The sequence below is a fragment of the Pelmatolapia mariae genome, linkage group LG7 (genome assembly GCF_036321145.2).
Source record: "Pelmatolapia mariae isolate MD_Pm_ZW linkage group LG7, Pm_UMD_F_2, whole genome shotgun sequence".
Taxonomy (NCBI): Eukaryota; Metazoa; Chordata; class Actinopteri; order Cichliformes; family Cichlidae; genus Pelmatolapia; species Pelmatolapia mariae.
Window position 1 is genome coordinate 30,061,338 of NC_086233.1, and position 23,563 is coordinate 30,084,900.

Below are 23,563 nucleotides of genomic sequence, written 5' to 3' on the forward strand. Positions count from 1 at the left end.
TGATATTTTTCTGCTTCTGTAACCTTTATTTATATTTATATATATATATTCATCAAAAAACTAAATATACTGCAGTTATGCTCTGGATGAAGAGGTTTAGAAAGGATATGTGTTTCTGAATATTTAAATATTCTTTCATACAGACAATTTAAAAACATCACAACAAGCCTTAATAATGTTTATTTAACAAAATGATTTTATTTAGTGTCATTGCACCTCAAACACCAACATAAGTTGCTCTTTATGTTTAATAATTTCATTTAAACTAACAATTTCAGCAGAAGCCCCCTTTTATGCACCGTCAACAAATAAAAGTGCAATAACGTGCAAATGCAAAATAACTATTAAAAAAAAAAGCTTCATTTGGTTTCCTTCAATCAGTACTATAAGCACTACTTCAGCTATACAAACATGTCTACTAATAACTAAAATATGGCTTTAAATTTCTCCATAAATTCATGCACAGAACTGTACCAGTACCTTCAGACTTAGACAGATGAACATAAAGCACAATCAAATGCATTAGTGGGTCAATATGTAAGGATAATAAAAATATATAAAAGCAAACAAAAGGTTATGTCAAAAAAGATCCCTTAGACTGCCAGTAGTCGGTGTGCGAGAACGTCAAATGACACCAAACCTAAAGCTTTTCCTAAAATATGTGTTGTGAGCAGCTGACTGATGGTGATGATACACGGAGTCATGAGCGGGGGAGAATCCAGCAGTTTTTTTCCCATCCGCAGAACACTTGTCCACGCACTTGTGATCGTTTGCTAACGTTGCTCTGAATGTTTCAGGCACAACATATTTTCCCTTTTGTTTCCTTATGAACTGCGTCAGTAGGATTAATCTATCAAATATGCAGCATTAGCTTCCTGTGAAACTTATTTCTGTCTTTGTGTTTCTGGCAGCAAAGAAATGAAGAAGTGACTGTTTTGTTAATAATTTACATTGGTTTGCCACTGGGTGCAGATAGGTGGTAAAACATTTGATATTTAAAAAAATCAATAATATCCTCTGAGCAGCAAAAATCGGTTCAATCTAAAGAAAATTGGGCAATGTTTGGCTATGGTTTACAGATTGAACGTCGTGTTTCAGTCTTATAATGTGCAACAGTGCGCATCAGACTTATGAAGTATGTTTTTCTTTCAACTTTTTTGGGCTTATTGCCCAATCTGTAGTGACGTGTATGCAAGCCCTGCTGATTTAGAAAGCAGTGCATGCAATTAGTCCGTTGCCACTGGTGTAATGCTTAGCTATTATACCAGGGAGCTTAATACAACACTGTTTAAAAAAAAGAGAAAAAGTTTGGTATGTTTGGTATTGGGGCTGAAAGCTCGTTTCTGCCACTGAAAAAAAAAAAAAAACCTGATTGGCAGAGCTCATTCGATGTTTCACGTTATCTCAAAATTTTGACTTAATAACTTAATACATTTCGGAGATAGTAACTCTAATTTTCCGTTTCTGGATGCCAGAAACTGTTTTTGGCAGAGACGAGCTTCTGTAAAATGCAGCGTAGGCTTGCAGCAGGTTTAAGTCACATCTCAGAAACAGTAACCTCTAGAGGAGTTAAGGTGATGTGAACAGGACACAGACCGTAAACAGTACAAAAAGATGGGCGTGGGTTCTGCGTCTGATGAAACCTGTATTGTCGTTTAATGGCCAGCAGGGGGCTGGCCATTACACTCATGTCTGAGAAATAATACAGATGGCATTGCAGGGTTAGGGCTTGTACAGATGATGTAAGAAAATGTCGCTAGTTTCAGATTTCATAAATGATCCTCTTTATTAGACTCAGTCAGAAGCTGTTAGCCAATGACTGTGCGGTTTCTCGAGCCTCGAGGCTTCACCTTGAGACATCACAGTGGCCATGTCCACCGTTTACACCGTCTGTGACTCAAACTGGATTCACTTCATGTAGCTTTGACCTAAACCCAAACTGCAGCTAAGCTGGCATCAGAGCAGCACTCTCATTAAGTTTGTGCACATTACTGTGCAAGTACAGTAACAACTGCAAAGTCTTTAAATATGGAAACAGAAACAGTAACAGCCAAAAAAAACCCTGATTTTATAACCACACTTCCACTTCTAGCTTCTAGTTTACGAATCTACAAAAACAGTAGGCAGTTAAGTAAAGACAGGTGAATTTATAACAGAGATCAACTTGTGTCAAACTTTCTGTTCCTGTAACAGCCTGAGAGGACTCCAGGATACAAAACTCCTAACGAAGTTGTTTAAAACATGACCCATGGCTGAAAACTGAGTGTGAGTAACAGTTTGCTGACAGAAGCAGCCAACGCAGTCCATGACAAATCCTAAACTATGTGGAAATTACCGTGGCAGCTCCTGTCTTTGTGAGGCAGTTGTCTATTTGAGATAAAAACATACTGTTTGCCCTCTTTTATAACTGAGGAAGCCTGTAGGATAGGAAATGCTTTTTCTGCTTTAACAGCACAGGAAGTAGTTTCAAGTCTCAGTTCCCTTCTGCCTTGCACCAATGCTCACTCGCTGCTGCTGCTGCTGGTGATGATGTTACTGGTTCGGCCGCTCTAAATCTTCTCATACTGCCGCCTCTGAGGTGATCTGCAGCCGATGATACTGGAGGGAGTAGACAGAGGAGATGAGACAAAGTGACTCTGAAAGGCGGGCACGTTAGTCTGAAGTGATCTGCACACATACCTGATGGGTATCATTCCCAGTACTGTGAAAATACTGGCTAGTGTGAACACAAAGCCTGGGAACCAGTCCAGGGTTCCCTGATAGATCTTGGTGAAAGCGGGAATGTACGCCAGGCTGGCAAACTTCAGAGCGAGCTGCAGGAAGGTGAGGGTCATGCCTGAGGAGAAGGGGATGGAAGACAAAGGGAATGAAGAGAGAAGAGTTTGCTGTTTGTTTAATCTATACAAGATATTGCTGCTCTGTGTGTGTGTGTGTGTTTGCATTTCTGACGTTTCAAGCAGATGACGGGAGAAAAAGCCCTGGCAGTAAATTGATCTGATCCTGTAATCACCTGGAAACTGTGTGTGTTCATGTGTGACAGAGAGGGAGGAAGCCTGTTTCTCTGGCTAGTTGCAGAGCAGGCTCTTATATTATGCAGGTCATTGTTTATCGTGAACCAGCCTTAAAGGGATCACATGGAGGATTTGCTTATGCACGGATCCTCTCACTGAAACACAAGACTTAAAATGGTGGTAGCTTTTTTAAGGCTTAAATATCACAAGACTCCAAGGCAACCACATTTCAAAATAAAATTAAAATGTCTTCATTTTTACAGGGAAGATTATGTTTAACCTAAAAACTCCAACTGGTTTCGGCACACGGGTCTTCATCAGGGAGTAAAACAGAGTCAATGAATCGTTTCTAGTGGCATTCCACCAATCGGGCCCTTTCACCTGAGGTCTTCCTTTATTAAGATGTTTAAAAAGTATAATAAACCTCACAGTATCATATTATTGAAGAAGAGCACTTCGCAATCAGGCTGCACTTGTGGTTCCTAGATATACTAAAAGTAAAATGGGAGGCAGAGCCCTCAGCTATCAGGCCTCTCTCCTGTGGAACCAGCTCCCAGTTTGGCTTCAGGAGAGTATAGTTTTAAAATTAGGCTTCAAACCTTCTTTTGTTTTTGTTTTGAAAAAGCTTATACTTAGAGCTGGATCCGCTTTAGTGATGCTGCTATAAGCTCAGACTGCTGCGAGGCTTCACATGATTCACAAAGCAATCCTTCTATTCTCCACTAATTGAGGGATGATGCTCCATCCCTCAACCTGTCATGGCAGATGGCTGCCCCTCCCTGAGTTTCTTCCTGTTAAAAGGCAGTTCTTCCTTACCACTCTCACCAAGTGCTTCCTTATGGAGGATCATGTGACTATGTGCTAAATTAAAAAAAAAGAAAAGAAACCGTGTCTGACAGCTATACGGGAAATTCTGCGATTACATTATGACTGAATAATAAATGATGTGCTCAGCGTTGTGCCACCTGCGTGCACATCTGAATCCTATAAAGCAGTAAAAAAAAAAAAAAAAACCACAGCTGGAACAAGAAACAGCTCCTGCTAACATCTGGCTTATAAAATCTTCTTGCTTATGCTGAAAAGTGGAAAAATGTGACAGCTAATACTAAAAAAGCTTAAATCATACATGGTCTTTTCATTAATTAGTAAGTTGTTTGGGCCTCGCTCTTTCATGGGGCAGTGTAACGCATGTGACATGAACTTTAATGCGTCAGAGTTGACAAACCTGTTTAAGAGTCATGAAACTGGTGGCACAGCAGCCTATAACGACAATGCTTTGCTGACACAGTATTTTCTCACGAGCATTAAAAATAAACAGGACTGGTGAGTCTTTTTCCCCCCCTCTAACGTATCAATAACCTTCAGACAGCAAACACAACTTGCAGGAAAAGTCATGTTGTCGTTGCTTTAATGCAACCACAGATCACTCCAGCCTATTCTCAACCTGCTCTGCTCTTCGAACTCTGAAGCCATCATTGATTTTTATGCTGCAGTCAGTAAATATTTGTCGAGTTTATTATGAATGACCAGACTGGGTTTTTATCCATTGTGTTCAGGCACCAATATTATACATTCATTCACGTGCTCAAATGACAGCCTCCAATATTCTCACTTTTTTAAAGTCAGATTAAGATGAAATACAAAGTGTGTGTCAAGTGCTCAAAAATCTTTCCTGTGTACTCACCACATGAAGAAGCTGGGACCTGCTGTGAGAGCAGAGATCTGATTGTGGTCATCGGGATGAGAGCAAACAGGGTGAGTGCACGAGCTGCAGAAAAAGTTCATGATTAACATTTTGTATCATAATGAATTCTTCAAATCCGCCAAACCCGACCACAGCTATGCAGCTACTGCTGCCCATTCTGGGTACGAATGGTCGCACCTGGTGTTTAAACAAGTTTAATTTTTAATCCGGCAGTCCTTGCTTTAAAACAACGTCCCAATTCAGAGGCTAAATCCTTTGAGGGAAACAGGTCACGCCTTCACAGGCAGCATTGACCCACCAAATATCTCCCTGCTGAATAACTGCCAGCTGGTGGTCTGAGAACTGAGATATAGTTATTGAGATATGAACATACAAAGCATATGTCAGAGGTAAGATTTAGAAAAATCAGCACATGTATCAGAATAAAAACACAACTTTTTAAAGTGGTCAACTCCCGGTTTCGTAAACATTCCAAGTCTCAATGACCATGTCCATCAATGCCTCATCAGGCAGTTTGTAGTACAAGTTTTTACCTGACTAAGAAATACTGAAACTAAGGATTTTTAGTCTATTTTAGTCTATGTACACACACACACACACACACAGATATATATATATATATATATATACATGTATATATATATATATATATATATATATATATATATATATATATATATATATATATATATATTGTCCAAGTTCAGAAGTTAAGTGTGATAAATAGCAAATAAAAAACATCCTAGTGGTGCCAATCCCCCCCAAACAATAATTACGACACAGTATCTCATTTGTTTATAGCCAGAAAATAGACCAGACCACAACTGCTGAGAAATGTCCCTTTTTACATTTCCACATGTTTATCCGCGAGCTTTAGCTGAGTTAGCTGTTTGCTGGGTGTACACATTCAGTACTGAATGTCTTAGCCTTCAGTAAGAATGCAGATCATTTAACCCTCTCTTATTGTGGTCACTACAGTGGACAGCTATTCAAATGCTGTTGTCTTGTATTTGTGTCAGTGTTGATAACATATTTGCACATAAACCACCACATTGGACACTGATGTGTGACTCCATACCCTGCCACCCACTGGCCAGCCAGTGGACTAAGTGGATATGTAAAAAACTCTTTGCAAAGTACATGTTTAAAAAAATGAAGTTCAAAAATCTTTTTTTCATGCCTAAAGATGAATAAAAATACTTAAGAAAAAAATCCTGATTGAGGTTGTCATAATTCATGCATGAAAGGGTTAAATAAACTTTATCAAACTTAACTGGTTGAAACTAACTCCTGGGTGATTTGGTAATTAAATGTAATGTTCTTGTTGACTGCCTGTGTGCATATAACATGCTTCCTGTAGCACAGCACTCTAAGACTGAGGGGAAAAAGTGTTTATGGCTTATAATCACTCCTAGTTCCTTGTTTTGGTTCCTACTTTTTTATGATTCATGGTGATGTTTTAGGTCTGACGTAAACTCGAATAAACAGCTTGAATTTTAGCACACAAACTTCTTTTACTTGCTGAGTCAAACTTTCTAATCCATCAAAGCATAAACACCCATTTTTTTCCCATTTGCTGTTTGCTCTGCGAACCACTTGGCAAAGTAAAAATAAAAGTAACGATTGGAATCTGAACACGCAGCTCTTCTGGGAACTAAACCTGACCTGTTTTTTAGACAATACCAAGTGTCACATGAAGAACAGGTTAAGAGCAGTCACATAACTGGGCCTTTGTTGCTTTCAGCATCTCATTTTTTTAATTTTCTCACTTAAAAACACATTGTTTTAGGGCAGCTTTTCATCTTTATTTGACATGACTGAGAAGAATACTGGAAAGTGGGGGAAAACACACAGCAAAGGGTCCTAGGTTAGGCTTGCACTGAGCCTGATCAGCCAGGGGCGCTAAACTGGGGGCCTATTTACTCTGTTTAAAGGTCATAGGAGAAACTGAAGTAAAGGATGTGGCCTGTGCGCGTGGCATGAGCTCTAAACCCGCCTCAAATCTTCTGGATGAAGTGTCTCTATTAGCTGCAAATTTACTATAAAATCCGTGTAACATGTTTGTTCTTACCGAGGTAGAAAGTGAGGGTCGTCGTTACAAAGGACATGAAGTAAATCCCGACAGCGAAGGACACCATGCCGATCAGAATCAGCGAGGTGTCGCTGCAGCAGCGTCGAAACCCGATGACACCTATGTAACTGGTGAGGAAGATCACACAGCCTGCTGCATTCCCGTACCCCACCTGAAGAAAGAGGAAAAGAAATGAGAAAAAAAAGAAGGGATTGATGTTCAGCGATAGAGCGGTAATAATAAACAGACTATGCAACTAGAACAGATGGCATTAATGCTTAAGTGCCTTAAATCTGCATTATTTTTAATAACCAGCAGGGGGCGACTCCTCTGGTTGCAGAAACAGTCCTGGCTGCATAGACATTTGTGGGAAAACACGCCTCAGCTCCCTCAGTCTGTTCAGAATACAGTCAGAAAGGAGGCTGAACAAGGGTGTGCTCATTAGCTAACAACATACCAATCACAAGCCAACCGGTGGCTAAGCTTAGACACTAATATTCAGAATTGTCCCGTCTGCTTAAAATAGAGTTAAAACTAGCAGTTTTACTTTTATCTCATCTTTTTTGTATCAAATCACAAAAATGGGGTAAAAAACTTACTAGAGTGGCGTTCCAGCTGAGTGGTGCTTTCATCACAAAGGCGCCCAGTACTTCAATGGCTCCGCCCACTGCAAAGTCGTACAGGATGGCAGCCACAAACAGCAGAGCCACATTCACTCTGTTTATCTCAACAGGAGCCTCGACAGAGTTAGTGGAGGCGCGTAGCAGGAGGTGGCGGTTCTCCTCCAGCTCTCCGTCGCTTACACCTTTCACCTTTAATAAAGACGGACATGCGTGGTATATGAGCTCGGCGAGGTGGTAGAGCGAGCACGTGTGGCTAAAACTGAAGGCAGAACATGAATAAAGATGGTTCTAGTTATAAGACACATAATTACAGATTAATGTAATTATTTACATTATTATTACAGCGGTACACATATGTTTAATGATCGACAATTTAGCTTGCTGTTCTTTATTTTATGTCATAGATGTACTTTTAGGCCATGGTGAGGTCACCAAAAAGAAAAAAGTTTTTTTTTCTACTTTTGGCTCTGTATGATGTCAGTAGGATCAGATCCTCTGAATGTGGTTATCTCTACCTGGAGTTCAGAGCCCTTTTGTTTTGAAGGGGCAGCTAATCAGAAAAAACTTGCCTTTAAGGGGGGAGGAGCTAGAAGCAAAGTGGATGAAGGGCCATTATAAAATGTACTGTGAATCATGCAAAGCTGCTCTAATAGAGTCCAAGAATAAAAATAAACAATCTGATTAGAAATACACAAAAAACACATGGCTACACTGGACCCCCGCTCCCTCTGAACCCTCTCACATGCACACACTGACCTGCAGCAGGAATATGGAGTGTAAGAGGCAGAGCAGATGCAGCAGTGTGCTGATGATAAGCAGGATGGTCCCATGTCCCAAACTGGAGCTGTACAGGTGGAACAGATGGCCAGAAGCGAGGCTGCCCACCACACCTGCTAACCCATACATGAACTCCACCCTCATCAACACCTGCAAGGGGGCACAGGGTTATTTCTTTTAATATAAATCAGTTAAAGTAAACCGTTTTGCTTTTGTTTGTTTTGTTTGTTTGTTTTTTCAGTTCAATTCAGCTGAATCAGGGAGTAAAAGCCATCTGTCACAACGGGTTTGGGGGTGAAGGGAGGGAAACAGGACAAAGAAACACTGTGGAAGAGAGCAAGAGTAGTAATAATAACTTAATATTAACTAATGACTACATGCAGATTGGTGTATTAACACAGGGAGTGAAGATGAAACAGTGCATCATGGGAAGCTCCCAGCTTTCTAGGCCTATTGCAGCACAACTAAGGAAGGATTCAGGGTCACCTGATCTAGAACTATCACCATGCTTTATCAAAAAGGAAAGTCTTAAGTTTAATCTTAAAAGTAGAGAGGGAATCCAGACTGGGAGCTGGCTCCACAGCAGAGGGGGCTAACCCCTGGGTGATTTGGTAATTAAATGTAATTTTCTTTTTGACCGCCTGTGTGCATATAACGTGCTTCCTGAAGCACATTACTCTCAGACTAAGAGGGGGAAAGTGTTTATGGCTTTATGTTAAAAGTTTAAGCTTACTTTTTTTAAGTTCACTGAATATATATTTGAGTTTTATTGTGTTTCTTTTAGGTACAACATCTGCATTGCATGGATTTTAGTTAAAAGAGGTGACGCAGACTCGTATATCGACTAATTGTGCTCACATGAGCAATAAAACCTAAAGGCCATTTTTGAATAAGGGAAATCCCTGAAAAAAATAATAGCGAAAGACTGAAAAATCTGGTAACAAAAAAAAAGAGAGAGAGAGAGAGAGAGAGAGAGAGAGAGAAAAGGTCTTCTTTAATGGCCCAACTCATTCGTTTAGATCCTTGTAATTCTTAGTTTTTGCACATTATCATCAGTTTTACAGCCGAACACAAAGTTTTGTTACTGAAAGTAAGTTATTTTGAGGCTCCTCTCGGCGCTCCTTCCACGGCTTTGCAGCTGCAGCACGCCTGTAACTCACCTTGGAGCGGTCGGCCGCCGTGGAGCCGAGCGAAGCTAGAGTCATTACACCGGGCCAATATGCGGTGAACCCGCCGGAGAGCCCGAGGAGAGTCCCCGCCGCGAACATCACCTGCAGCGGCAGTTTTAGAACGACTACCAGGAGCAGGATGAGCCTAGACAACAGGTAGCCGGTGAGGGGGGACACGATGGGGGCTTTCCTCCGGCCGCGGTCGCTCAGTCTTGCCAGGAACAGCGCAGGAAAGATGGGAGTCAGCTGGATAATGAGGTTGTTGATCATGTAGAAGTCGGTCATGGCTTTCTGCTGGGCATCCTCACTGGAGTGGCCCGGGTCGGTAGCGTTGGCACAGCGGTCCCTGACCACCATCTGCAGCGCGGTATCAAAGAGAGTGCTGCCCAGCTGCTCGAGCACGATGATCGGCTCGATCTGCCGAAGCATCGCGAAGGCTGCTTGACACAAGTTCGGTACCACCATGATCTGGATCGTTGTAACTTTGTAAAAAATAAAAAATAAAGATGACCGTCCTCTAGGACTTCTTCCGTCAGTAGTAAGTGAAGGGTGTGTGCGCGTGTGCTTCAAACTAAGCAGCCTGACCGAGGAAACACGCCCACTTCCTCATCCCCTGCTGTTGATCAGCTGGCTTCAGTGCACTCTGTCAGATTTTAGGATTTTAGGAAACCACCTTCTTTCATCAGGCTCTGGGCCACTATTTACATTTTCATCATTACCATTTCTCTGTGCTCCCTATTATATCTCCACACAAATCATCTCGCGTTGCATTTATCTAGGTTTGAGATATAAAACTGAAACACAACTGAGCTGCAATCCAAAACATGGCATTAGATATGAACCCATTGAAGGCAGTTAATCCATGTCAGCTGGTATACTTTCATTTTCATTTACACTTTTAAATAAATTATCAGTGTGTGACTTTAAAATGTGAAAAATGCTGAAAAAAAACCCCCAGCACGCACCATCCATGTAATTACACAGGTATTGCAAAGCCAAATCAAATGTGCAGTTCCTGTAAATTTCTATGAAGAGCTGTAGGCGAAGTAGATATCGCATGCATACAACAGCACATATACAGACATTACTGCCAGCTCATTTCAAGGTAAACCAGAAAGCAGGTAATCCTCTAACAGGTGAAGCCTGTTACAGGAAAAATTTAATTTCCTTCCAATAAACAGCAGTGACTGCAGTCTCTGTGTATAGGCCTCTGCTAGAGTGGTCTCTGTTGTATGTTGATAGAAATAATTTGAACTGAAAAAAGCGCATTCACAATGGGTTCCCACAAGCTCAACAATCCACTAACCACAAGGTACTTTCAAAAGCTGCTGCTTACAGCTCACAAATAGAACTCAAGGAAGTGTTTGCTTGTTCAATTCTGGTCCTATAATGAGACATACCTCCTTCAAAATGTTTGTAATGTAAAGTGTACTCTATGTATACTCCCTGGCCAAGTCAGTGGGTAGCTGTTCAACTGCTCCTTCATCATCCAATCATATGGAGACATCTCAAAGTATTTAGGCAGGTAGACATAGTCAAAAAGACATAAATTCAAACTGTGCATCACAGTTAGGAAGATATGATCTAAGTGACTTTAAACACAGCATGGTTGTTGATGTCAGATAGACTGGTCTGAATATTTCACAAACTGCTCGTCTGTTTACAGAGAAGGATCCAAAAAGAGAGAAAACATCCAGTAAGTGGCAGTTCTCTGGATGAAAATGCCCTGTTGATGTCAGAGAATGCGCAGAATGCTTTGAGCTGATAGGATGGCAACAGTAATTCAGTTAACCACAGAACCAGATGGGCTACAGAAGCAGATCACACCAGGTGCCACTCCTGTCAGCTTAGAACAGGAAACAGAGAGTTTTTGAAATCTAATGTACATCAAAACGGGACAATATCCATCCATTCGTCCATTTTCAACTGCTTATCCAGATCACGGGTGCAGCAGTCTCTAACGTGAAGCCTAAATGTCCCTCTAACCGACTGCCTCATCCAGCTCTTCAGTGGGGGACACCAAGGCGTTTCCTGGGTATTCCTCTGGGCCTTATCCTGGTGGGACATCAGTCAGAACACCTGGACAATAGAAGATTAGAAAAACTGTTGCCTGGTGTGACGAGTCTCAATCTCTGCCGCCACATTCAGAGGATGGGGTCACAGCAAAGTGTACCTAATGAAGTGTCCCTTTGGTTAGTGTATGTATATGGACAATGAAATGATCCCCCCACCTCCACCTCCAGTATTAACACTGAAAACACATGCAAATGAACCACTCAGGAAACCCACATGTACAGGTTTTGTTTTTAATGAGAAAATATTCATAATATGTATAGTGGGTGTGTAACTGTGAGCATTACATGTGCTATAAAATAACAAAGCAGAGTATGAGCATACAAGTGGTTAACATAGGAACAGGGGTTATACTGTGTTTATATTGTAGTAATAAGATTGCTTTATCACACACACAGACAGTGAGTCCCACACTGGAGAAGCTCTGTAGGCCGAAAACAAGCTACCAGCATTTAAAATGATAAATAAAATCATCTCTGCACCATAAATTCAAACATCAAAAGCATAATAATAATAATAATTATAATAATAATAATAAATCACACCATTCATGAATTCCTCTGTGTGTACGTTTCATAAGCGACTCTAATGAGAACTTTGATTGGTTCCCACAAGGATGAAAACCTTTTCCGTCCTGTTGTCTTTTAGCCTTTAAGTCAAAAAGTCAATCTCATACCAGCGTTAAAGACACTGCACCTCTGCTGCACCACAGAAGACCCTGAAAGGAGAACTTGGATGATTCTCTGGAACATATATGTGGGTTTTAATATTATTTGTTTCGGGTTTGGTGGAAGTGGACACCGCAGAGGCATGAGTCCTTGATTTTCACTTTTGGTTTATGGCGTTTGTGCCACGCTTTCTTGACAAAGCATATCACAAGACAGCCGAGTGGAATAAGTTGCAAAGTGTGGCTTGACTTGATAGGTTAGTAGATGTCCAGCAATTACATCTGTGGTTTAGCTCAGCGTACATTCAGTGTGTTTGGAAGCAAAGAGAGAAGTTGCTGTATTGCTGAAGGACACTTGGACAGGTCAAAACTGTGACTTTTGGTTTACAAAAACGCTTTTTTTTCTCCTCACATCTGGACGCAGAAACGAATCTCGCAGGCTACGACAGAGGAATACAATCAAAAGTTGTTCAGAAATACCGTTTCCACAGCCAGTTTGACACATTTCTACTTTTAATTTTAAATTAAAGACAGTCTGTTATACTCCAGGGAGAAGTGTAGTTGTGTTAAAGTGTATTTACTGTTTTACTCTTGAAGCTGAATCCTGTTTTTCCTCGTCACTTTGTATGATTTCAACACTTCAAAACACAAAATCAATGTCATTCTGCAAAATTCAGTCACAATACAGTTAGTAAAAAAACAAAAAAACCCTTACAAGCCCAACTTACAGCACAGGTCTGTTCAGCGTCTCGAAAGACCTTTATTGCCTTCTTTTTGCCACTGCACTTTTTTTTCAGCTGTGCTTGTTTCAGGTTAGGAAAGGAGTGTGAATCCATTCGCACACTTGTACGCCTTAAAAAGGACATGAAGAGCTCAGGCTGGTGGCTTTTCTCTAAATAACATTCTGTTTTGGTATAACGACTTCTTATAAAAACCTTTTTTGATTATTTTTTTCATCAAACTTTATCCTCGGCTAGCAAGTAGATACAGACGTTCATAGGTCAAATACACAGTCCTACCTCAGTATAATACATGAAACAACTGCTTACATCATCAGAAAGCACAGATCAACAAAGCGACGTAGCCAACAAAGGTAAAATAAGTGATTTTTTCTTATATAAAACCCCTGACACAGCCCTTTAATTAACACACACATTCACTCAAATGGTGCAAGCACTACCAGCAGGTAGCCCCCCCACCCCCTTCTTTCTGTTTGCACTGGAAAAGAAGCGATTACAGGCAAACTTTCTATCTAAGGTGGTTGCTTATTTTCTCTAAGGTCTACCAACAGTGTAGTAATGCGGGATAGGAGAGGATACAATACATACCGTGCACCGACAAGCACTGGCGGTCTAAGGCAAGTTTAGTTTTGCAAATTTCTTGACTAGCATTTAACACAAAAAGGATGCTGACCGCTCAAAATTCAGTAAAGATGCTTGACAAGAAGGCAAAAGCTCCTGGCAAGCGTGTCAAACTTGTGTCATATCTGCACTGTGCCATTATGGGCTCTGAAAGTGACGCTTTGGGGCACCTTTCGGTTCGGTTCCTGGAAAACAGCAGCTTTCCAGCAGTAAATCCAGGTAAAAGTATTTCTGAAATTACAAAAAATAAGAGGGTGATCTGGCCTCTCCTTGTCTACTTCCTCTCAGAACTTTCTTTTCTTTGAATAGCTGCATCTGCCTATCTTTTATATCGTCCTCTTGATTAAAAGCTTTCCACACTTTCAGAAGATGACTGCGGTTATTATGAAGCACGCGCAGATGAAACCACCATCAGAGAGTCTCAGGCAACCAGTCAAAATAAAAGCTTTAGATCTTATTTGAATAATAGCATAAAGGTGAAAAATCCTAAGAATATTTCAGTCATTTAGCATCTACCAGCTATTAAAAACACTAAACGTTGCTCTAAAACCACCATCAAACACCTTCGAAGTGTCTCTTTCATTGCTGACCACCTTCACATATCTCCCACATCCTCAGCCACTTAACATGCTAATATACCTTCAGTTTCCAGGTCCAAAAAGCCCCACTGGTTCACACCGCTGGGGTCATGTGATCTTCAGATACTCTTAATAAAATAAATAGTTTTCCTTCCTGCTTTCTCACTTTTCCTTCAGTCCTTCTCTTCCTTCATTCTCTCCAATTGGCCTGTTAGTTGTCTCTGAAGGGAGATTTTTACTCCTCCTCCTCCTCCTCTTCTTCCTCCTCTTCCTCTTCTTCCTGGCCTTCCTCATTGGCATAGATGCCGGCTTCCCACTTCAGAGCCATGTCGCTTTTCCTCCTGGTCACACGAGTGGCCTCCAGAACCTGATGATTACAAAGCAACCAATCAGATGCAAGTGTGACCGGGAGCGATGTAATTGTTACAAACATAAAAAAAACAAACAAAAAAAACAAAACACGCACACCACAGTGACTTTAACACGACATGCAGTGTATGTCAAACACTGAGGGCGCGCACATCTAATCACTTTAATTAAATGACAAAAATAAAGAGCACCTGCAGTGTTTGACATCAACAACAAAAGTAACTTTACTCCATTTCAGGGAAAATTCATGCTTGAACACCACATTAAACGTGTCCAGTCATTATTCCTCTCCCACACCCATGCTGATACTCACAATCACCTTCAAGCAGACAGACAAGGACAAGGGGAAAAGATTTCTTTGTCAACTGGAATCCAGGGTAGCTCAGGACAGGGTGTAGGTGAAGTGGATTGTGGGTAGTGGCAGAGGGCTGACAGCAGTCATGATGATAGAAAAGTATGGACATGAGCTTCTCAAAGCTCAGGCCAATTACGTAGTGTCAGATTGAAGCACACCCAAGTACCGTATCTTTTAACGATTACACGTTTTTGAATATCATTTACAAACATATTTATCATATACAGCTATATGGCACCATTAAAATGGCTCCTTCTGTTTTAAATATTGAAATAAACTTTTTAAATCAACACTCTATACAGAATGTACACAAATTGAAATGTGTGGATTAAAGGTTCACACCAAATCCACAGACAAGCACATGCAGCACCAGCACCAACACCACAGAGCAGAACAAGGAAATGAGAGTACAACCAGACCTGGGAGCAGACATAAAAACACATGTGGGTTTTGTTCAGAAAGTGCCTTGTCTAAGGTTTCCAATCTACCATCTACATTTTCAGCACTGGTTTCATTTCTAAAAGACTGACTGAAGGACAATTAGAAGATGAAAACAACAAAGTGGAAGTGGAACTCTTCTCATTCTGACTCTGTAACTGGACTCGGGAAGTCAAAATCACTGTGAATAGGCAGTTTCTTCAGGTGATACTGATATATGCTACACTTCTGTGCAAAGGTTTTAGGTAATTAACACATTTAGATTCTTATTATTAATAACTGAATGTAATGAGGGACCCAAAGTCCAATTAATAAATTATGATCCCAACAATCCAATGAGACACACACAAGTAATGCAAATTTAAACTCACTCTGATTATTTTAATAGAGCTCTTTTTTTATATGAAGGTTTTATTACAGGAGCTTCATGTTTATTGCTCAGCTGGGAGTTTGAGGATGTTCAAAACATAACAGCAGGTTATGGTATTAAATGGAAACCACACTCATAACTGTAACTTCTTTTCTTTCATAGAGGAAAATCAAGTATATTGTCAGCTAATGGGGTAATAGAAGAAGCACTGAAGCACTTTTCCTGAGTCTTTAGAGAATCCAGCCAGCTCTTAGTATGGCTCCCATGGGCCATTTAGTCCAAATACTCTTCCTAAACAAAACTGACTACTCGAGCTCACCCTGGTATCAACACTGACTCAGAAATAGCTTAGTCTGAATCCAGAGAGGCCATGATGCTGTAAAGAGAAAGGGTCCTCACACTAAATATTAACCAGATTTCTTTTTATTGTACCCTGAAGAAAGCTTTATGGAAGTGGATCTACATCCATCCTTAATTCACTTTTAGTACCTGAAACTTTTGCACAGCACTGCATAAAGCTGATTTTTGCCATCTACTTGGACTCTGTTGTATATGGAATCTAATGTGTATGGTCTGACCCAGGTCTGTCAGTAAAGGCAGTTACAGGAGTGAAGAGATTCCTCAGGTACCTCAGTGGTTACCTCGTTAGCCAGCAACAAACGGGCATACTGATCGAGCAGCAGGAGAGAAGCAACAGTACACGAAGTCAACACATGTGATGTCATCATGGATAAACAACAGCACAATTAGCAACAACATCAGCAGCTAACAACTGCGCAGCAGAGATGTTTGTGTGGAATAAATTCAGTGAAGTAACTTGAAGTATGTGATCTTACAGCAGCTGGAATGAAACGTTCCCTCCCAGTGGATCTGCTGTGTGTGAATATGAACTTGAGCGTGCGGTGCTCATGAACTGAAAAGTGAAACTTGTGTCTGTCATTTCTGATTACGCAAGATTTCCAACAATTCCTTTCTGTTTGCGTGCCAAACCTTTCACCTTTTCATGAGACCCCATTTTGAATGCATGAGCATTCTGGTGTCGAATTACATTTATTACAAAACAAAACAAAAAAAAGACAAAAACATGGGGTCAGGACAGAAAGTCCCTCTTACTTTCACTCTGACTGTTTGACTCTCTTCTCTTCCAGGCTGGGAATTACCCTTTGGTGATGTACAGTATGTGCTCATACCAGGTCACAGGCGTTGATATTTAGGGAGAGTGATTTAACCAAAGCCCGGTTGAACAAATACATATTATGGGACAAACTGGGTCATCTCTTGACACTTTCACAGAGATCAGGGGATTTATAATAACTGATGCTCACAACTACTACATTAGTTTGTGGTGCTTTGTATTACACGTTTTCTGCAACAGAAAGCTTTTGATTTTGCAGTGAAAAGCACCTCAGTCTCTTTCTCTTATTCTGTGTCTAGTCATTTATCTTTCCCTGGGTTGAAATACTTACACTGTTGTCCTCAATTTTCTCTCTCCTCTTCACTTTGTGCGTTTCGTAGTCTTCCATAAGAGTCTGCATGAAGTTTTTGGGTCGTGATCCTCCAGAGTCCTCACTGCCAGCATCAGACAGGGCTCCTTCAGAGGTCGAGGGGGAGACAGGTGGCGCAGGTCGAACTTTCTCAATCTTTCCTGCAAACCCCCCCCCCCAAAAAAAAAAAAAAAAAAAAAAATCCATACTATGGGTTATTTAAACATTTTTTTTGTTCTTTTCTTTTTAATTATTGTTACATTTACATTGTTTGGAGCCAAAGCTATTGTTCTTAGATATACATAAGACACAGAAAACCTGTGCTCTGCCTGCTATGACTGAGGAAAGAGCATGCAAGCAGTCATTTTGTGGGTGGTTGGACTGACTGATTATTATATAGCACTTTTTTACTCGAGCACTCAAAATCTAGCTTTATATAACATGCCTCATTCACACCCATTCACACAAGCACTTTTTCTATACCTAAGTGCTTTCTATCTAACATTCACACACATAGATACTTGGATGGACACATTAAAGAGCATTTTAATCTTCAGTATCTTGCCTAAGGATACTTTGACACACACACTGGAGCAGGCGGGGATCTCACCAACTTCCAATTAGTAGATGACCTTTTCTAGCTCATGAGCTACAGCCAGCCCTTTTTTAGACCGTTTCTAACATAGGGCTTTCCCTCCTTTCCCACTCTAGAATAATTCAGTTCAGAGATACAACATGAACTTTTCCTTATGCTGCTGGCTGCATGGCTCCCTTCTGTTAAAAAAAGAAGCTAAAAAACTCTCTCTTTTAGTCACAGCAATTCATAAACAGCAAATTTGCATGCTAATATTTACCCATTAGCTTTCCAACTGAGTATTGTTGAAGTTGATGGGTTGATTCTGGCATTTAAAATAAACTAATAAGCTTGTTAATATGATGACTGTATGACCCTTGTGAGGATCTGCAGTACTAACTGACCTGGTGCTGTCCGTGCTGTCAATGTGAGTCTAGTTGGCAAACTGTTGCTCTTCATCTTATCTACGGGGGAAATAGTGGCGTGCCGCATCCCCGTCCTCACAGGTCCATGACTACTGCTGGAAGTGCTGCTGGGACGGACAACAACGGTAGGCTGCGCCTCCCTCTGCTTCTTCAGTTCTTCCTCTCTCTGCTGAGCTGCTCGGATCTCCTCTTCAATCATGGACAGAGTTCGCTGCTTCTTGGAGCGCAGGCGGAACGGGCCGCTAGCCGCCTCCACCTCTGGCCCTCGTGCTGCTGTCGCCGTGCTACGCAGTTCAGCCGCCTCTGAGTATTTACTGAAGTAGCTGAACTCTGGTTTCTCTGGGCTTGGTGGAGACGGGGGACGGTATACAGGGGTTGGCCTGGAGACAGGAGCTGTTGTGGCAGGAGCAGGCACAGGCGCAGGAGCTGGGGCTGGAGCTGATGAAGCAAGCGCTCTGGTGTAGGAGGACTGGATTTTAATCCTGGGACCTCCGTCTCTGGGCCTCTGTGGTGGTGAGACAGGCTGAGACGGTGGAGGAGAAGGCGTCTGGAGTTGTGATTGTGCTGGACTTGGGGACTGCTGTTGCTTCTGAGCCTCTTGTGATTCTGATGGCTTCTCTTGGGAAACAACTCTCACCACTGGCTGCCTGTCTGGCTGTGGGGATGAGTTGGATGGCGCAGGACTGGAGGACACAGGTGACTGGAAACTGGGGGCTCCACCAGAAGACACAGGGGAGGAAGAAACTGGCACTGGGCTGCTTGTGGATACAGAGCATGGAGATGCAGGGGTACTCAGCTGTGAAGAATTCAAGTCAGCTTGCTGCCAGTCTTCTCCGTTTTCAGCTGCTAGGGCATTTTGGATGGCATTTTGAACAAGAACCCCAGCGTGGTACTCCAGCTCATCTTCTGTTGGACTGCCACTCATCTGCCCGTTGACTGGAGTAGTTGGCTGAGGGGTAGGTGGTGACACAGGGGTAAGTGGCAATGGGGTAGGGGGTAGCGAAGCCCCGCTGTCAGAAACATTATCCAAGCTAAATATAGTAGTGTCCTGAGAGCGGACTGATAACTCGTCCAGTCCTGAGTCAGATTCCTCTGGGTGAAAAGCTGGATGGAAATGACCTTTTGCTTCCTCTTCCTCAGGTAGGACTGTCATCACAGCTAGCGCACATGTGAATTCATCTTTAGTTCTTTCATCAGACCAGGTCACGTGCGTCTCCCCAGTTTCTGCAACAATGTCAATGCTCCCGTGGCTGCCCCTGGCTGTGGATTTCGAGAAGGGTTTGGCAGAGTATATTTGAGGAGCTACATCCTTCTTGGTAGCCTCCCCTTGCAAAAACTGCTTCCTGGCAGAGGAGAAGTTGATCTGCTCCTCCACGATATCCTCCTTCCTGGTTAGCTCCGAATCAAGGGTTACCACTGTGGGAGGGCCTGACACCTGAGGCTGCAAAACAGATGAGAGTACAGAATACAAAAGAGTCAATTAGAAAACTGAACAGCAACAAGGCTTAAGACATCTTTATTTTATCTATTACAGTCCAAATTTATCATGCTTCCTCAAAGTCAAAGAACACGTTTGAGTGTGTGAGCTTGAGCTCCTTTGTTTTGTGCATGTGTTTGTGTGTCTTACCTGTGTGTATGCATAAGTGTGATTATGTCGCTGCTGTTTCCTCTCCTGGTACCTCCTGAGAGACTCGAGCTTATCTGCCTCTAGCTGTTCTTCCAAAGGGATCTTGAATGATTTGAAACAACAAAATGACAAATCAATCAATTTGTCATTAAGACAACACAGTTTAAATGAAAAAAGAAAACAACCAGAGATTAAATGGGGGTCTACCTCCTGAGGAGGGTTCCACCAGCGCTGGGCAATCGAAGGGTTTTTCTTCACTGCCTGGTCTCTGATCAGCTCCTGACGCTCACGCTCCAATTCCTGAACCTGACATGGAAAAACAAACCAGAAGAAGAAGAGTGTGAAAATGTACAAAGAGAATTTCCAATAAACTAGTGCACCAACAAGGAAACAAAGAAAGCTTTTATTGTGTATTGTGTACTGGTTAATGCCATCTTACAAGTAATGCTAACAGCTTTTCAAGCAACGTCAGTGTCACACAATCGTGTTGCGGTAAAATCACAGCAGTTTTACTAAAGTTGTGTCTTGATCATTCAGTGTAAGGTGCTCATAAATCTCAGTCAGAGCTGTCTTTTTTTTTCAGAACAAACCACTAAAGCTCTTTCTGTGTCTGTTCCATTACTCAGCAGTTTTTCTTCCTTGGAAATCTGCAGCATGACGGGAACAATTTCTCAAGGAATTAAGTTGTACTCCTTGCAAATAGTAACCTTGCAAAATCCCCAGTCTTTGCCAAATCTTTTAGTGTATGAGTGAGTGTAACTATTGTGGGAGAGTGTCGCTGTTTTCAGGCTTCTCCTGATGCCTCTGGGAGGTTAAATTTTGGACCCTAGTCTTAGTATGACGCTTTAATATTACAATTAGGATCAAAAACAGCGTTTTGAGCCCCTTCTGTTGATAGAATTTCAGGGGATTACCATTGTTTCTATATATGTTACCACATATGTCTTTTTGGGCTTTGATGTCATATCATGAGTCACTGACAGTTGCCACACACTTTCAATTTCAAAATTCCTTCCTTCAAGCCTGTATTTCACAATTCAATATGAAGTCTTATGTGGCAGTAACATTACAGTGATCTCAGTCATGACCTTTCTACTTATGTAGGTTGTACATTTTAGCAAAAATATAATATTAAAAAAATGTTTCCAGGTGTTTTATATTTTGTATAGTAATAATGAAGGAACACTGGTCTTTAAGAGTAGGCCTCTGGTATTAAAATAGAGCAACTGAAAGCAAGCACATTTTTTGCATTAAGTACTAATCCTTTCATTCATTTTGTTGTTTTTCGTGTTAGAATGATTATTTATCATTATAAACAAAAGCATGCTAGTGAATGGGGTAACCCTACCCGAAGTAACTCATTTTTGCTTGTTTTACATCATTTTTATTTCATAAGACTTGATTTGATAAAACAAACCGTGGTCTCCTGTGGCTGTGTTTCTGAATAGCGTATTTGTTACAGTCTGATACATTATCCAGCAGCCTTTTACCTCCTCTGAGGGACGTCTCCTTGTCACCCTGACCTGCTGCTCTTCTCCAGGGGTGAACAGCTTTGCCGGGCGTTTCTCCTCCTGAAATGCTCGCAGTTCAAACTTTGCCCTGCTGCCCCCAGACTCGTCTCCCTGCGCGTGCCCGTTGGTTTTAACGGCAGACTCGTCCTGGTGGAGAAACGTGGTTTGTTTTTGTCCCTCCACAACGATCGAGTGGTGATTGACAGGGGAGGAGGGTGACACACACACAGAAGGAGAAGTTCCATCTATGCTAATGGGTTTGGTGTGACGTGACAGAGAGGAGTTCCCATTTGTGGGTGTGTCTGAGGCTGCATCTAATACCTGGTCCAGGTAGCAGATCTCCTGTGGAAACAACAGTCATATTTCAAATTACTGAAAAATACTGTGACAGAATGTTCCGCCAATTTCAAATAATAAAACAAGAAGTTAAAACCTTTTAGTTAACTCTTGTTTTGATCTGCATACCTGCACTACCTCACTGTCAGGAGTCTCTACTTTCATTCCAACTGGACTGTGGGCTCTGTTACTGGGACTGCTGAGACAGTCGTGCTGGATCTGCTGGCTCTCCAGTTCCATGGTTGCAGGCCTGTCAGTGATAACGCTGACTGACTCCTGGAAACTGACAGTTTTCAGGGCTCGCTCTCTCGGGACTGAGTCACTGACATCCTCTGCTTGCCATGATTTCTGTCAACAAAGAAACATTGGTGTTTCAGAAGCTCTGCTGGCTGAAGCTGACTGATAGTTGGTTTGATAAAGACAATGTGGACATTTAATAACTTTAGATATTATTTTGAAAGGTCAGCCGCTTCTAACCACTATCATTCAGACACATCAATTCACACATGAATTTTTTTGGTCTGCATTGCAGCAGAACACTGTGTTCTGACTGGTTCCCACCACTAAGGGGCGACAAAATACACACAGTTGCTCTGTATGACAGAAGACTGCTACAACAGTCAAAGCACTCAGGCGTTCTGTTTGCTATGTCAGCTTTGAAGACATTTCAGGTTGAAGATACACCTTTACACACATTCACTCGTCTTTTCTAGGAGGAGCTGCACTTAAGTGTTTCAGATTAAGCACCAGGCTCAGGGCCATGTTGTCAGTAGCTATTTTGAGAAGAATGAATATCATCTAAACACAAAAGATTTTCCTAATGTGGTGCAGGTTGGGCCAGTTCCAACTAATTGTCTGACTGATAGACAAGTGCTACATATCGTCTAATGGAATTTAATATGTACTGCACACCATTATAAAAAATACACAGGTGACCTCAGGTCAGCTAACACGGTTACATCATACTTATTATACCATGGTCTGAAAGTATGTCACAACATTATGAAGCACATATCACCAGATAAGGCAAAATGGTGATGTTCTGTCATAAGAGCTTTTTAAAATATATATATATATTATATTACGTTTTATTCTATAAATACACTTTTTAAACTTACATATCACTTGTAGTCATTCAAGGAAGAATGATACAGGCAGTAGCTGAGAGTCTTGTAAGGTCCATACTGATTGAAGCATTAGTATGCACAGATCAGATCCTCAACCTGGTTTAATGAATCATCCTTCACATTCCAGATAAACCATTAATAAGAAGCTAAATTTACACAGTTCAGCCTTTATTGACCTTCTCTTTTCCTGGACATTACTGTCTAAAAATGTTGGTTTCCTTCTTTACTGCCTTGTAGCCATTATAATTCATCCTTAAGCATGTGCGTACCTCTAACAGGAGCTTAATGAGGAGTTGTTGACCCCTCTTTTTTAATATTTCAGTCTGTGTGAGGGGATTTAATGAGGATAACTTTAGTAAACTAGTCTGCTGATAAATTAACCATTAACCAACAGGTTATTAGAGAGAAAAGTAGCTGTCAACTTCACATACGAGTAGAAGTACTAGTAGAAAATATGTCACCAGGATTACAAATCTGAAAATTTGGGTGTTTTCAACATTTTGTCAGACATATCAAACACTTCATGAGGTCATCCTGAGCACTGGGATTTTATGAGGAGGATATTTTTCTTTTTTTTTAAAATCATAAACAACAAATAAAGAAAATAGTAATCATTTGACACAGCTCTGCCATAAGGTGAGCAGCTTTTTCTTCTCTTCCACCTCAGGCCTCATACAAACTACCAGACTGTCATATTGTACCATTTGGGAACATTCCTTCTTTAACTATCCACAGGACGTGGTTTTGGACAATCAGTGGCATAATTCAGCTGGATTTATTGTCAACATAAAAATTAAGCCTGGATCACTTTCTTTTCCTCACGTACCACTCCCTCTTTTTGCTCCCCGTCAGTTTCTTGATCTACACTTCCTCTTCACCGCCCCTTTTGAGCTTTTTCCTTCCTCTCTGCTC

General features: G+C 41.3%; 2 protein-coding genes across 8 annotated transcripts in view; both read right to left on the reverse strand.

Annotated features, from left to right (window-relative positions):
- Window positions 1-2,549: 2,549 nt before the first annotated feature.
- Window positions 2,550-9,785, reverse strand: LOC134631730 (solute carrier family 46 member 2). Its single transcript, XM_063480287.2, has 7 exons — window positions 9,348-9,785; window positions 8,167-8,337; window positions 7,387-7,599; window positions 6,788-6,959; window positions 4,696-4,779; window positions 2,680-2,836; window positions 2,550-2,598 (listed from the first exon to the last, which is right to left on the reverse strand). The coding sequence occupies exons 1-7, from the start codon at window positions 9,783-9,785 to the stop codon at window positions 2,550-2,552; spliced, it is 1,284 nt and encodes a 427-aa protein (XP_063336357.2).
- A 1,861-nt stretch (window positions 9,786-11,646) lies between these two features.
- The window catches only part of LOC134630956 (PALM2-AKAP2 fusion protein), a 93,437-nt gene continuing 81,520 nt past the window's right edge, over window positions 11,647-23,563 (reverse strand). For 4 of the 7 annotated variants that reach the window (XM_063478784.1, XM_063478789.1, XM_065471555.1 and 1 more), the window contains 8 exons: window positions 21,654-21,872; window positions 21,168-21,530; window positions 19,885-19,983; window positions 19,678-19,779; window positions 18,030-19,491; window positions 17,034-17,212; window positions 16,197-16,235; window positions 11,647-14,402 (listed from right to left, as the gene is read on the reverse strand). In XM_063478784.1, the coding sequence (XP_063334854.1) occupies window positions 14,271-14,402; window positions 16,197-16,235; window positions 17,034-17,212; window positions 18,030-19,491; window positions 19,678-19,779; window positions 19,885-19,983; window positions 21,168-21,530; window positions 21,654-21,872 (2,595 nt within the window). In that variant the 3' untranslated portion in view covers window positions 11,647-14,270. The remainder of the gene's footprint in view (window positions 14,403-16,196; window positions 16,236-17,033; window positions 17,213-18,029; window positions 19,492-19,677; window positions 19,780-19,884; window positions 19,984-21,167; window positions 21,531-21,653; window positions 21,873-23,563) is intronic. The other 3 variants (XM_063478788.1, XM_063478785.1, XM_063478786.1) reach the window with 3 other exon arrangements.

Bases quoted from the DNA above. Each gene is read 5' to 3' on its own strand.
- LOC134631730 (XM_063480287.2), bottom strand. From the start codon at position 9,785: ATGCTTCGGCAGATCGAGCCGATCATCGTGCTCGAGCAGCTGGGCAGC. The intron at 7,600-8,166 runs GTCAGTGTGTGC...TCTTTATTAAAG, and splicing joins ACTCCATATTCCTGCTGCAG to GTGAAAGGTGTAAGCGACGG. The intron at 4,780-6,787 runs GTAAGAACAAAC...CTTTTTCTGCAG, and splicing joins GACCCTCACTTTCTACCTCG to CTCGTGCACTCACCCTGTTT.